General features: G+C 43.8%; 2 protein-coding genes across 2 annotated transcripts in view; both read left to right on the top strand.

The window, feature by feature from the left end:
- Positions 1 to 331: 331 nt before the first annotated feature.
- LOC118943992 lies at positions 332 to 8,566 on the top strand (the record flags this gene model as incomplete). Its single annotated transcript, XM_036961063.1, has 10 exons — positions 332 to 407; positions 589 to 776; positions 1,173 to 1,359; positions 2,054 to 2,190; positions 2,330 to 2,537; positions 2,827 to 2,954; positions 3,680 to 3,860; positions 6,978 to 7,185; positions 7,794 to 7,854; positions 8,054 to 8,566. Coding segments are annotated over 10 exons (1,887 nt in total), but the record flags the coding sequence as incomplete, so codon positions are not given.
- Positions 8,567 to 13,326: 4,760 nt separating this feature from the next.
- LOC110503545 (ubiquitin conjugation factor E4 A) overlaps positions 13,327 to 13,750 on the top strand; it is a 28,888-nt gene continuing 28,464 nt past the window's right edge. Inside the window, exon 1 of the mRNA XM_021581923.2 lies at positions 13,327 to 13,475. The gene's annotated coding sequence lies outside the window, so the exon portion shown is untranslated. The remainder of the gene's footprint in view (positions 13,476 to 13,750) is intronic.

Genomic DNA, 13,750 nt, shown 5'->3' with positions numbered 1-13,750 from the left:
AAAAAGTCAAGGGGTGTGAGTACTTTCTGAAGGCACTGTATCTCAGTTGGAGATGAGTAACCTGGATTTTTGGATCAAGGACATACGGGTCATTCCTGGAATCATTACTGCAGAGAAAATAAACTTGAGTAATTTTTGTCATGATCTTTTTTGAGGATGCAGTGGAATTTCCACGGTAAGAGGAGTGATCATAATTGTTTATGTTTTGATGGCTACAAATTGTACTAGAGACAACGTGCATAATACAAAATAGGACATTCGCGAATTTGTCATTACACATTTTGGGCATCCTTAATGCCACTTCATGTTTCAACTTTAACTTTTTTCCATTTTCCTCACTCCAAGATTCACCTTAAATCCGAAAGAGGGGACCGACAATCCAGCTTTAGTCATCTCGGAGAATCCTGGTTTGAGAACGAACAGATCTAAAATGATCCGTCATTTTCCAATGCATGGAAGATGGTCTGATTAACATTAGTTCATCAATCATATAATCAAGATAAGCCTGACTTCTTTAGGTGTCCCCGCACAATGCCCATCCTATGTCAATGACAGTGTTTTGTCTTGCCCTCCAGAGCCAGACCCGAGTCCGACCCTCCTTGCTAAAGTGCAAGGAGGGCCAGAGTTTTGGCTTCCATCTGTGTATGGAGAGGAGCTGCCGGGGCTATGTTGTCCGCCAGGTGGATCCGTGGAGTCCCGCAGAGCTCAGTGGGCTCAAGGACGGGGACCGTGTGCTGGAGGTCAATGAGGACTTCTCCCCAGGGTGTGAACCAGATGTCCCGTTATGAAAGTGGAATCGCTTCTTAAAGCTTTGGCACACAGATTTGAGAGCTGTATGTAATGTGGGTCTAATTCATCACGTGGAGCAGAACCAGACTTTAAGAGACCGGAGAGAACCTCTTCTGTTACAAGGTCTTCAACGGTGTCCTCTGCCTCGCTTTCGTTTGAAAATGAGCCACATTGTTCAAAATGTACAATATGTGGCTTCAATGTGAAAGACTAGCGTCCTGTCCAGGTGGTGTACATGCTCATCAAGCTGCCCCGCGCTACATAAACAGGCTCATTCCCTATGGGCTGTTCTGGCTCGGCTGACCTACTTGGTCTAAACAGAGTCTTTGTTTCTTAGCTGCAGCATGTTCTGCTCTGATTGACATGTGGTGCAGAGGATCCAGGCATGTGGGCTGCAGCTGTTGCTGCTGGTTCTGAAGGGGGAGGAGTATAAGGAGGCGCTGGCCCAGGGACTGGACCTCCAGGCTCTGACCAGGGCTTACCGAGGGGAGACGTGTTCCCGACCCAGGCTGTGTCACATCACCAGAGACTCTGTCTTAGGTCTGGGGATCAGCATCATCCCCATTGAAGGTAGAAACAAGTTTTTCATTCCGTAATCTTTTTTGGCAGATCATTTGCTAGACAGTCGGAAGGAGAGAGGGGGAGATGGTGAGGCCGATAAGCGTGGAGTCCAATTTGAGAAACGGCGGACTATAGATATAGGGTTAGTCGAGAGACGGTCGAGAGATGGTGATGTTTGCCACTCAATCAAACGCTGGCATCTCATCTTTTAAATATCAAAATCTTGTGCAGAGTTCATGTAAATGTTTAGGCCTGCATAGTACGATTATGAGGCTGAAAAGATTTGTCATGGGCCCCAGATGCACTGTTGAGAGCATCTTGACTTCAATTTTAGAAAACAGGGTTCCAAAAGGGTTCTTCGGCTATCCCCATAGGAGAACCCTTTTTGGTTCCAGGTAGAATCCTTTTGGGTTCCATGTAGAACCCTCTGTGTCAAGGGTTCTACCATGAACCAAAAGTGTTCTACCTGGAATCAAAAAGGATTCTTCAAAGCGTTGTTGGTAGTGTATATTGTGTTATAATTTCATATTTTTCTTATTTGATCATTTTTTCATACTTTTTAACTCTGCTTTGTTAAGTAAGCATTTCACGGTAAAGTCTGCATCTTTTGTATTCGGCGCATGTGACAAATAACATTTGATTTGATTACCTACGAGAGGATCTCAGTGAAGGCGTTTGATTGTGCCTGTTTGAATCTCTCCAGGTCAGAAGGGTCGATACACGTTGAGCACAGTAAGTGAGGGCCCTGCAGAGAGGGCAGGGGTGCGTAGTGGAGATAGACTGGTGTGGATCAACGGTGCCATGGTATCAACGCTCACCCATTCAGCTATCAGTAAAATGGTAAGCATTACAGGCCCTCCTTCTCAGAAATGCTCTTGACAGATGTGTGTCTCTGTATATGTCTTAGTAAGTCTGTGTGTGTGCACGTCCAAGCATGTTCCTCACTTCCCCCTCATGTTTAGCGATTTGTACTGCTCAGGTGAAGAAATGTAGCGTCCATGTTACCGTCCTAGTCATCAACAGAGAAAGTGAAGCGAGCTACATCCGGCAGAAACTGCCCATCTTGCCTATCATGGCTGGCTCTCACAATCTGCCACACAGACCTCAAACGATGCATGTGGTCCAGGGGTCAGATGGATACGGCTTCCTATTACGACAAGGGAGGTTGTCATCGGGGGGTCGTAATGGTGAGTGAGAATGATGCACACATATGGTGATGTTTTCTCTTTTGCTAGAAACTTCCATTTGTTGCATGCATGACCATGTTACACGCACCTACTATGACCACCGTATCATTTCTTATTGTCATATCTTAATGTTCCTGACTAAGTCTGTGGAAAATGTGCTGCATAGACAGACATACTCGACACGCTACAAACCTTGTAATAGGACATTAGAAAGACTCATACATGCTTAGAACAAATAATAAGCATTATACCTGCTGGCTGAGCTACATTTTGTTGCTGTTGATTCCAGCTCACCTACTCCGTGAGGTGGATGTGGGGAGTCCAGCAGAAGAGGCTGGTATGCAGGATGGAGACTTGCTGCTGGCGGTCAATGGGCATCCTTCGGAGTCCATGGAGCGTGAGAATATTGTCAGGAAAGTGAGGAAGAGTGGCAAGTGGGTTAGCCTCACCACCATACCCATGCATGAAGAGACTTCTACACGCAGGTGTGTAAGCGGACGGAGGCCATGTGCAGTTTGGAGAATAGGAGTTAAGTGAGTTCTGGTGTTAGAATATTGATTGTTTAGGAATTGTGTCAACTAAAAATACCTTCCCGGTCAAAAAACACTGTCTATTCTGTTTCCTACTGCAGTTGGGTCTATCTCCCCTGCTATTCCATGAGGACAGTCTGCCAAAAGGAGAGGGGATGAGGAAGACACAGTCCCCTTGGCACAAAGATTCAGGATGGGCTGAGTAAAAATGAGCACGGTTCACTTCCCTGTCCAAGACTCTGTGTCCTCGAGAGAGAGAAGAATCAGGCTTTGGGTTTAATCTGGGTTGTGTTCAACATGAGCCTTTCATGGGACTTTCATAGGGCAGGGATTCTTTTGAACATCAACAACATAACACCATGGTCATCTAGCTCTCTCTCATCTATTTGTTGTCATCTCTACCATTATGTTTCCTGACATAAATAGGCCATTTGAAAAATTCCCAATCAAAGTTGTAGTAATGAGTAACAGCTTTCATCAATCAAAAGTTCCCGATATTGATCTGCTGTGTTTTCCACAAGCATTGTTATAATGACCGAGGGTAGGTGTTAAGATGTTTCCTATGAGAAATGAGTGGCACGGTTATGACTGCAGTTTTCTTTTGTCCTGCAGGTGGTGGTAAAGGGCTTAGGACATAGGGCTGGACTGTGGGAAGGGGATGTCGTTGTGGAGGTGAATGGCCAGAATGTGGAGAATGAGTACCTTGAGGACGTTGTGACGCTGATAAAGAAGAGCACGACGACTTTGAAATTACCGGTTGCGGAGAGGTCAGAGTATGAGAGACTCAAACAGAGTGGGCTTCCAATCACTCCTGGGGTCATACTCCACAGGAGAGGAACACTCACATGTACTCACAGACACAGACACAGACACACAGACACACACACAGAAAGAAACAAATGTTAATACAGAACCTACAGATCAATAATATTTAATAATCGAATGCGTTGCAGGTTTTAGAGAAAACAAATGATGCTTTCTTGTGAAGGAATGCTGAGAAGTGACCAAAGTCATTATGAAGACAACATCTCACCTAACAGAGGAGGACCTGGCATTAGCACAGCATCAACAACAACATAGCTGCAATCATTAATTCATGTGCCAGTGATAACACTGCAAAACAACGCAGGATGAAATAAATGAAGCTGTTCCCTCTACTTCTGAATGCAACCTGAAAGAGAAGGGCTGAATTAGATGCCAATATTTTGGCCAGACCCATAGGGCTCTGGTCAAAAGTATTGCACTACAAAGGGGAAAGGGTGCCATTTTGGGGCATAGCCATGGTGAGTCTGCTTTCATCTGAAACATGTCAGAGGATTTAATCCCTTCTCTACACATCTCCCAATCTCACATCTTCTTTTTGAGGACTATTACCGACAGAGCTATGCTAAGGACCTGCTTCTTGCGAAATAGGATTTGCAGAGTAGATTGCACACCGTTTAAATTATTGATATCACTTGTGTGTGAGAAAGGGATAATGAAGTTTAGGTTTATTCTAAGGTGTAATCAAGATAAACTAAAAAAAGATGGGGAAAAACAATAGTGGGGCTCAGTTGAGAATCTATGATCATTATTGTATGTGATGATTCAAGGTGTACAAAGTGTAAAGATCTATAATTAAGTACTTGATAAGCCATACAATTGCATAAAACTAGCTCAATGTACAGTACACTACATTTGGACACCACTTCAAATGAGTGGATTTGTATATTTCAGCCACACCTGGTGCTGACAGGTGTATACAATCGAGCACACCGCCATGCAATCGCCATAGACAAACATTGGCAGTAGAATGGCCCATACTGAAGAGTTCAGTGACTTTTAATGTGGCACTGTTATAGGATGCCACCTTTCCAAGAAGTCAGTTCGTAACATTTCTGCCCAGCAATGTCACATCTAGTGAAAAGCCTTCCTAGAAGAGTGGAGGCTTTTATAGCAGCAAAGGGGGGGACCAACTCCATATTAATGCCCATGATTTTGGAATGAGATGTTTGACGAGCAGGTGTCCATATACTTTTGATCATGTAGCGTATATAAGAAAATTAATTAAATTGATTAAGAGAAACATATTCATGAAAACATTTCACTTTGAACAACTACACCATCTAGTGACCGTTTAAAAGCCTGACTAACGATGGAAATGTGCCTTTTTTGTAGCGTTCAGTGTTACATTGAACATACTGTACATATTGCACTGTATACAACTTCTGCTATTATACTGGCCCTTAGTCTGTGGAAAAGTTGCATAAAACTGCTATTCAATGCATAGAGCTGGCCATGCTCTTTAAGTGAGGTGTTGATGAACATAAATGAAGGTCAGCTGTAATGTAGTAAAGGCAAAATAATGACACATGGAAACAGAAATAATGTCAATGCTAGTTTTTATTTGACGCTACTTTGAAATACCTCTTTTCCAGAGGGAAGGGAAAAAAACAACACAGAAACTAATTTAAGCTGATGTTGGAGAAACTGAAAAAAAAAACAAATCGGGCAAGCTCCTGGAAATACATATATCACTAACAATAACTCAACTAGGTACACTGAAATGTATTTAAAAAACGATTTAAAGCCAAACCTACAATAATCACACTTATGAACTAGTACTTATTAATCCAACCTGCTCTTAAGGACCCACAGGGTGTGCAAGCCTTTGTTCTAGCCCAGTTCTAGCATACACTTTTCTACTAATAAGATAATTAGTAGAAATCAGGTGTGGTAGAACGCAGCTTGAACAAGAACTCACACCTTTTTTTTGTGTTTATTTTTTACCCCTTTTTTTCTCCCCAATTTCGTGGTATCCAATTGGTAGTTACAGTCTTGTCTCATCGCTGTAACTCCCGTACGGACTCGGGAGAGGCGAAGGTCGAGAGCCGTGATCCTCCGAAACACAACCCAACCAAGCAGCACTGCTTCTTGACACAATGCTCACTTAACCCGGTAGCCAGCTGCACCAATTTGTCGGAGGAAACACCCTACACCTGGCAATCTTGTCAGCGTGCACTGCGCCCGGCCCACCACAGGAGTTGCTAGTGCGCGATGGGACAAGGACATCCCTGCCGGCCAAACCATACCTTAACCCAGACGATGCGGGGCTAATTGTACGCTGCCCCATGGGTCTCTCGGTCGCGGCCGGCTGCAACAGGGCCTGAACTCTAACCCAGAATCTCTAGTGGAACAGCTAGCACTGCCTTAGACCACTGCGCCACTCGGGGAGGCAACAAGAACTCACCCCTGATACAAAATACTAACAAATCACAAACTGCTGGGAAACACCCATAAGAAGATGAGTCTTTCAGTACAAAACAATTATTGCTGATGCTGATGGAACTCTCTAGAAAGGCCGCCAAATGAGCAGCAACGCTCCTCTGGGTGTAAATTCTGTGGATTTGGAAACTAGAAGTGCTCCTGAGTAGAATGCACCACTCTTTTACTGTGACACAACCTGCAGATAATTTTGTATCGTGCAATAAATTATAGGAGTACGCACAAAGCCGGCGCTAGAACGAATCAGTTGACGGGCCTTTGATTTCCACCATAGGCATATATGCTTTTTCACCGGACCCCCTATGTGTGCCCGCGCATGCGCGTTAAATTCTAAAATGTATGTCATTGTCACTCCTGCTCCAGCTCTCGACGTTGGCGGTCTACTAACCAGCGGTCCTGGCAACCCACATAGCGGTCCTGGCAACCATCATTGCACACACCTGCCCCTCATCGTTAAGCACACTTGAACTTCATCACCACACTGATTACTCTCCTTTCATATAGCCCTCTGTAGCCTCAGTCATCAGGCAGTATTGGTTTCGATTACATTCAGTAAGCGTCTACGGTTTTGTATTTTCGTAATGTTAATTATTATTAAACCTTCTGCTTCCTGACTCTGTGTATACATTACATAATACTGCCTCAGAAATTATGGAAGCAGTGGAAGATTACACCATCTTCCCTACGGTTGAGGAACAGGGTCATCTACTCCACCAACACCACGACCAGCTGGCTCTACTGGGTACGACCATGAAGGAGGTCCTCCACGTTCTTTACCGCCTTGACACCACCAGTCAGGGTCTCCTACCACGGGCCGTCACTGTGAGCCAGTCCCCCAGCCATCCTCCCCCCAGGTCAGCGATGCCCGACTGTCCCTTCTGGAAAAGTATGATGGCACTGAATCGCAATGCCGTGGTTTCCTCCTGGATGGAATGAGCTGATGCTCCGCACTCTATTCCACGGTGGACTGCGTGAGGAGGTCCAGACGGAGTTGGGATGACAATATATCCTTGGCCATCGCGATGAGAGCATGCATCTGTCTGGATAACCTTCTTCGGGAGTGCCGGTGTCCACCTAGCCACTCACCTCCCTCCTTTGGCTGTTCTGAAGCAGAGCCTGAACCCATGGAGTAAAGGGGCCACACATCTCGACGGCACAATGGCCTAGCCGTAGACAGCTGTCCCTATTGCGGCCGGAAGGGGAACCAGCTTCAATGGTGTCCCAACTCGGGGTCCACTAGAGCAGAGGGACGGCCCTGTGACCTTCCGTCTCCCAGGGTAGGCGTAAGTATTCCATTATCATCGTTTTCCGACAAACTCTTTTTGGTTCCTATTTCGCTGGCAAGAGTTTTCTCTACAGTTCTAGTGGACTCCGGTGCTGCAGGGAACTTTTTCGACCAGGTCCTCGCCTCCTCCCTTAACAGAACTTCATACCTGCTCTCCTCTCCTCTTTCCTGTCCAAGCCCTGGATATGCGACTATTGGGATCCGGCACAATTACGCACACTATGTCAACTCATGTTTGGTATGTACTCAATCCAAATCTCCCCGGCACACCCCAGCAGGGAAACTACTTCCTGTGCCTCAGCAGCCTTGGTCACATCTGTTCATTGACTTTAATGTCTCTTCCCCCACTTCTGATGGTTTTACCACTATTCTGGTGGTTGACTGATTCTCTAAAGCCTGGGGGTTTCTCTCGCTCTGTTCTACCTACTGCTCTCCAGGTCATTGAGGCACTATTCCAGCAAGTCTTCCGGCCCTATGGCTTTCCTAAGGACATTGTTTCTGATGTGGTACCCAATTCACGTTGCGGGTCTGGAAAGCCTTTATGGAGAAGCTGGGGGGGCACGGTCAGCCTCACATCTGGGTGCCGGCCTCAGTCTAACAGGCAGGTGGAGAGGACCAACCAGGAGCTGGGGAGGTTCCTAAGGAGACCGCCCTCTGAAGGATCAGCGGACCGCCACCGCAGTGAGGCTCCCGTGTTCCATTCTGGTGATCACGTCTGGCTCTCCACCAGGAACCTTCCGCTCTTCCTGCCCTGCCAGAAGCTGAGCCCTCGGTTTGTGGGAACCTTGAGGGTCAATGAAGTAACCTATCCTTTAGAGCTCCCCACCAACTCCCGGATCTCACCCTCCTTTCATGTTTCCCTCCGCAGGCTGGTGGTTCCTGCTCCCAACATCATCCGGGTTTCCATCTCCGCCATCCGTTTGGTTTCTCAATCATTGTCATGTGTTTAATCAGCAAAAAAAATCTGAACTAAATTCAACCAAGGCTAGAGCACCAGCCTCAGCCATATGAACACATTGCCATGCTATGTTGTCTTAGGTCTCTTTTATTGTTGTGTTAGCTCTTATTTTTAATCCCCGTCCCCGCAGGAGGCCTTTTGGTAGGCCATCATTGTAAATAAGAATTTGTTCTTAACCGACTACTTAAATAAAAATGTATACACTGTGGAGCTAAAGGAGTGAGTGCATAGAACTCCCAGAGAGCCTGCCTATAGGCCAATGCATCAGTAGGCCAATAACTTCCATGTCAACTAAGTAAAATGCATAGGGCTAAAGCTGACAAATAAAAACAGTCAAATATCCTGATGCAAATTCAGGTTCTTTCAATCCCATTCATCTCTCTACTCTGCCTCCCTTTTCTATTCATCTTGACTTGAGCTATTGCTATAATGAAACATTGTATCAAATTGTCAACTAGATCCAGCCTGAATTTGTCTCTAGCAAACTTACAACACTGGATCAACAAGCCTATTTCAGGCACTGCGCGTTTCCCACACCAGCGAGCACAGGACAGAGAGCTGTTTTAAATGTTTCCACTGGATATATGGAATCATCAGATCATGATATTTAGCTCTTTCACACCAAGGCTTGGTGATTATCAAGGCTGGGAGTGTTGGAAATATTTTTAAAATACTGAGGAACTGTCATTTTTCAATGGCTGTTTAAAAAAAACAGACTTGACTTTCAGTGAGGTGAAGAAACATTACTGAAGCTCAGTTTATGGCGAGTTAAGACGATCAGACATTGGTATTTGGGCACTTTCTGATGTTTGCATACAGCAGGCCAGGAAGGCCTACTTCTATGTATGCTCAGGCACAGGAGCTCTCTCAAAGTTATCAGGGCAGAGGAACCAGACACATGCTCATATGGAGCTTCCAAACAAAAGACAATTAACAAATCAGAACAAAAACTCAATGGTTATGAAATACACCAAAACTTGTTTCTCACAAGTGTAGCAGGTTGTGAACTCCGTAAACAACTTTTCACTAAGAATGAAAACGGTAAATGGCTAATTAATACATGCATTAATATAAATTAATGTAACCAAATGATGGGTGATTAACGGCACATTTACTAGGCCTACTGGTATACATACTATATGTAATGTGAAATTGATAACATTTTACGATCAAAGGGCAAACAATTGGCGGGAGACTCCATATCTTCGCCATACACCCCTCCCCGTCTTCTTGTTGCAACATTTCAAATTATACTCAAGACACACTACCTTCACACATATTTTAGATGCTTTTCACTGACAGCTGCAACCCAATCAGCCCGGCATATTGCAATGCAAGCTGCCCAAATAGGCATAGGCCTACACTATTATTTTTTTTAAAGCTACTGATCCTCTGTGACTAAGTCATGCTTTCTGGTGAAGTACTTTGAATGTTTTTATTTAGACAGGAGTAATTATATAATTTTGGCAAAACATCAATTTACTTTATTAAAACTTGTTGACGCCAGGGGTTCCCCTTGGGGAACGCGTTTTTTTTTTCAATAATATGCCATTTATATCCATAAATTTCCATTTACATTGAATTCATGTTCAGAAAATACTCAAATGTCCGCAGAAAATGTAGGTAGCGCCGCAAGATAACGTAAATAGACATCATAAACTTTGACTAAATATACATGTTCTACATATAGTTAGAAAGATACACTGCTTCTTAATGCAATCGCTTTGTTACATTTATTTTTAACGTTACAGAAATCGGTCACTATTCAATATTCTGAGACGGCGCTCAGATACAAGCTATATTTCTACGCTATGTTGGAGTCAACAGAAACACAGATTTCAGCATAAATATTCCCTTACCTTTGATGGTCTTCGTTCAGAATGTACTGGAAGGGTTCATACTTACCCAAAACATTGTTTGGTTTCAAGTCTTGCGTCTTTGTATTAGCTACTGCTAATAACATCAGCTGAAATGCACCCAAAATGTCCTCTGGTCCAGAAAAGTTGCGCATCAAAACTTCAAAATTACACATTATATGTCGACTAAACAGGTCAAACTAAGTGCAGAACCAAGCTTTAGGATGTTATAAACATAGAAAACAATTTTCTATTCAACCGGTCATTGTTTGTCCTTCTCCGGATTGCTGGAACAAAGGAATGGCTGGGACCAATTCGCGCCCTAACGCACAGGTATTTTCTCGCGGCACTCACTCAATTCACTCCCATAGGGCCAATTCTCGCGGGATTTGAACGATTAAACGCTCTACTGAATGAGGACATCTAGTGGAAGACATAGAAAGTGTCCCCAGATCCATAGCTGGTTGGGAAGGGTGGGGGCGATGACGTCAAAGTTGCCCCAACTTTCATGACCACAAAACTAGTTTGGAAGAATGCCTGCCCTGTGAGTTCTGCTATACTTACAGACATAATTCCAACGGTTTTAGAAGCTTTAGAGTGTTTTCTATCCAATAATAATTATTATATGCATATATTAGCAATTTTTGACAGATTTTTTTTCAGTTTACTATGGGCACGCAATTTCTCCAAAGGGGGCAGTAGTCAGCCATATCTTTAACAGGTTGGGAAGACCGCATCCTTATCAGTGCACTCGCTAACTTTCCTTTCCAATTTGCAAGAGGCTGAAACCAGAGATCTGTAATGACAAGATGCTTATGTCTCCATCCTAACAATTGCTGTAGTTGTCCCAAAGGTGGGAAGGCAGGCGACAAGTTTAGGTCTGTATATTATGCCCATACAAACGCATTGGGCGTATTCTGGACAGATTTTGGCGAGACTGAGCTCTCTCGCTTCGCCTCTTCCTCGTTGCTAAAACTCTCTTACCGTAGGAAGTATCCGATGAGCGAAACAGTGCCCTTCTTCTTCTTAAGAGGTTTAACGGTGGTTGGCATTCAATTTGTTGCATTACCGCCACTCTCTAGACTGGAGTACAACTCCTTTATTCTTTGCTTGAAAAATAAAAAAGTACTAAATAAAATACCCTACCATCTAACACTACACTCACTAATTTCAAAAGTATATACAATAAAATGAACACCACCCTGCTCCACGAATTAAATGTATTTATTCCTACCTCATGCCATCATCCTGAAAGGATGGGACATAAACACATAAACACACCCTGTAACTCTTCTGATGTCAAGTCTCACACACCCAAATACCTCTGCCACCACAACCTCCATTTTCTGCGACTTCCGTTCCATCCCTGCAGTACAGTTGATAGCCATTGCTATAAATGCTAAAAATCCAATCTTACTGAAACTTATATCACTTTTTGGCCAATCCCTCTGTACTGGTATGTCTCTACTACTCTCACCACTTCTCCCTCTGTACTGGTATGTCTCTACTACTCTCACCACTTCTCCCTCTGTACTGGTATGTCTCTACTACTCTCACCACTTCTCCCCTTTAACCCATCTTCCTCTACTTTCTTCATTGCCTCAGCATATGACAACCTCTGCTCTACTCTAACCCTGGAAACCTCAACCTGCTTCCCCCACACGGGACATGTCTGATCCCCAGCTCCATGTGCCCCCCTACAATTAACACATTCCACTACTTTCCCCAATACTACACATTCCTTTGTCTCGTGCCCTTCTGCACATTTCTCACACATTGCACCCTCCCTCCTACACACTGCTGCCACATGACCATAAACTTGACACCTGTAACATCGTAATGTATTCGGCACATGCGCTCATACAGGATAACTCATGTATCCTAACTTCACTTTGTAGGGGAAAGACAACTTCAAGACTCTAAAGAACAGACAAGGACACTTCTGTCTCCCCACCCTGTCTGCTTCGCATCAAACGACGAGCATCACAAACACCAGGAATCATTCCCCTCTACTGGTCAACTTTTATATTCACTGCTACCCCATCACTCCTTTCATTGGTGCCCTTTTCTTGAAAGCGAAACAGTTCAATTTTCTTTCCCCATTCGTCTAACGTCGAACGCCTTCTCCCTCTGCCCGACAGAAACCCAAACAATTATTACCAGACCACTTCTGGTTACCCTCACCGATTCCACATGACCCAACTATTTTTTTCACCCACCGTGAAACCACAAATGGATCAGCCAAAAGGCAAGAGTCCACCTTTTCCATAAACTTCACTCCTACTGTCACAGACTCTTCTTTTTTCTGATCCTCGGTGCATACTTCGGTCTCTGATAACTTCACCGCATCTACCACCTCCGATTCTCCTTCTGTCCAAAACAGCGCCCCTCTCAAATCTTACTATACGTAGTTCATGTATCTGATGCTGTTTGGCCAGAAATAGTATGACATGTCATACTCTTTTGGTCCAGACAGAATCAGATACATGGTCTACACATTCTGGTACAAAGGGGCGCTGTTTCGCGACCAATAAAATATGTGTATGCGTCCAATAAATAATATGATTTGATTCTTCTTTCTGTCGGCGCGCGTCTTGGTCAAATAAATGATAAATATTTCAATATTTGATTTGGACCGACAAGGAGGTACGCTAGGGCGGGCCAGGCCCCCTAAATCCATAACGCCGGCCCTGCACACATAAAAAAAACATTGTTGACCATTTAAGCTTGACATTTTTTTTATTTTTATTTATTTTTACAAATAAACAAATAAATGACATAATATCTTATTTAAACGTTTGAATTATTATTTGTATGATACTAGTATAAAATGTTTCGATAATTGTTCAAATGATCCATCGTTTTCGCACTAATTATTTATTTACAAAGTATACAGGGTGGAACTTTCATTCTGAAAGATTTAAAAAATACGTGACCCGGAAGTACTTAGTTATCCTGCCTGCTTTCAGAGCGGTGCCAGAATCACAGTAGAGGAAATAAAGCATTTCTAGCTAATTTAAATACACGTATCTGCTGTTGTTTCAGGTATGACAATACTCCGATATTTTTGTGTTTGACATTTGTCAAAAGAGTTGGGTTTTGCCCCTTAACTGAAAAAGGACAGCGGTCTTAACAATTTACCTGGCTAATGTAATATAGTCCAGCTGCTAGCCTAACATTAGCTAGCAAGATAGCCAACTAAATACGACGCAAGCGACTGCTAGCTAGCTACTTGAGCGGAACCGGTAAATCACTGACAACTAGCTACATCATCATCATCATCTTGCTTATTGAATCGTTTCTGTAATTGATTCTAGGTA

The sequence above is a fragment of the Oncorhynchus mykiss genome, chromosome 24, assembly GCF_013265735.2.
Source record: "Oncorhynchus mykiss isolate Arlee chromosome 24, USDA_OmykA_1.1, whole genome shotgun sequence".
In the NCBI taxonomy this organism is placed as follows: Eukaryota; Metazoa; Chordata; class Actinopteri; order Salmoniformes; family Salmonidae; genus Oncorhynchus; species Oncorhynchus mykiss.
The sequence above is the reverse complement of the archived record's forward strand: the minus strand, read 5'-3'. Positions and strand labels throughout refer to the sequence as shown.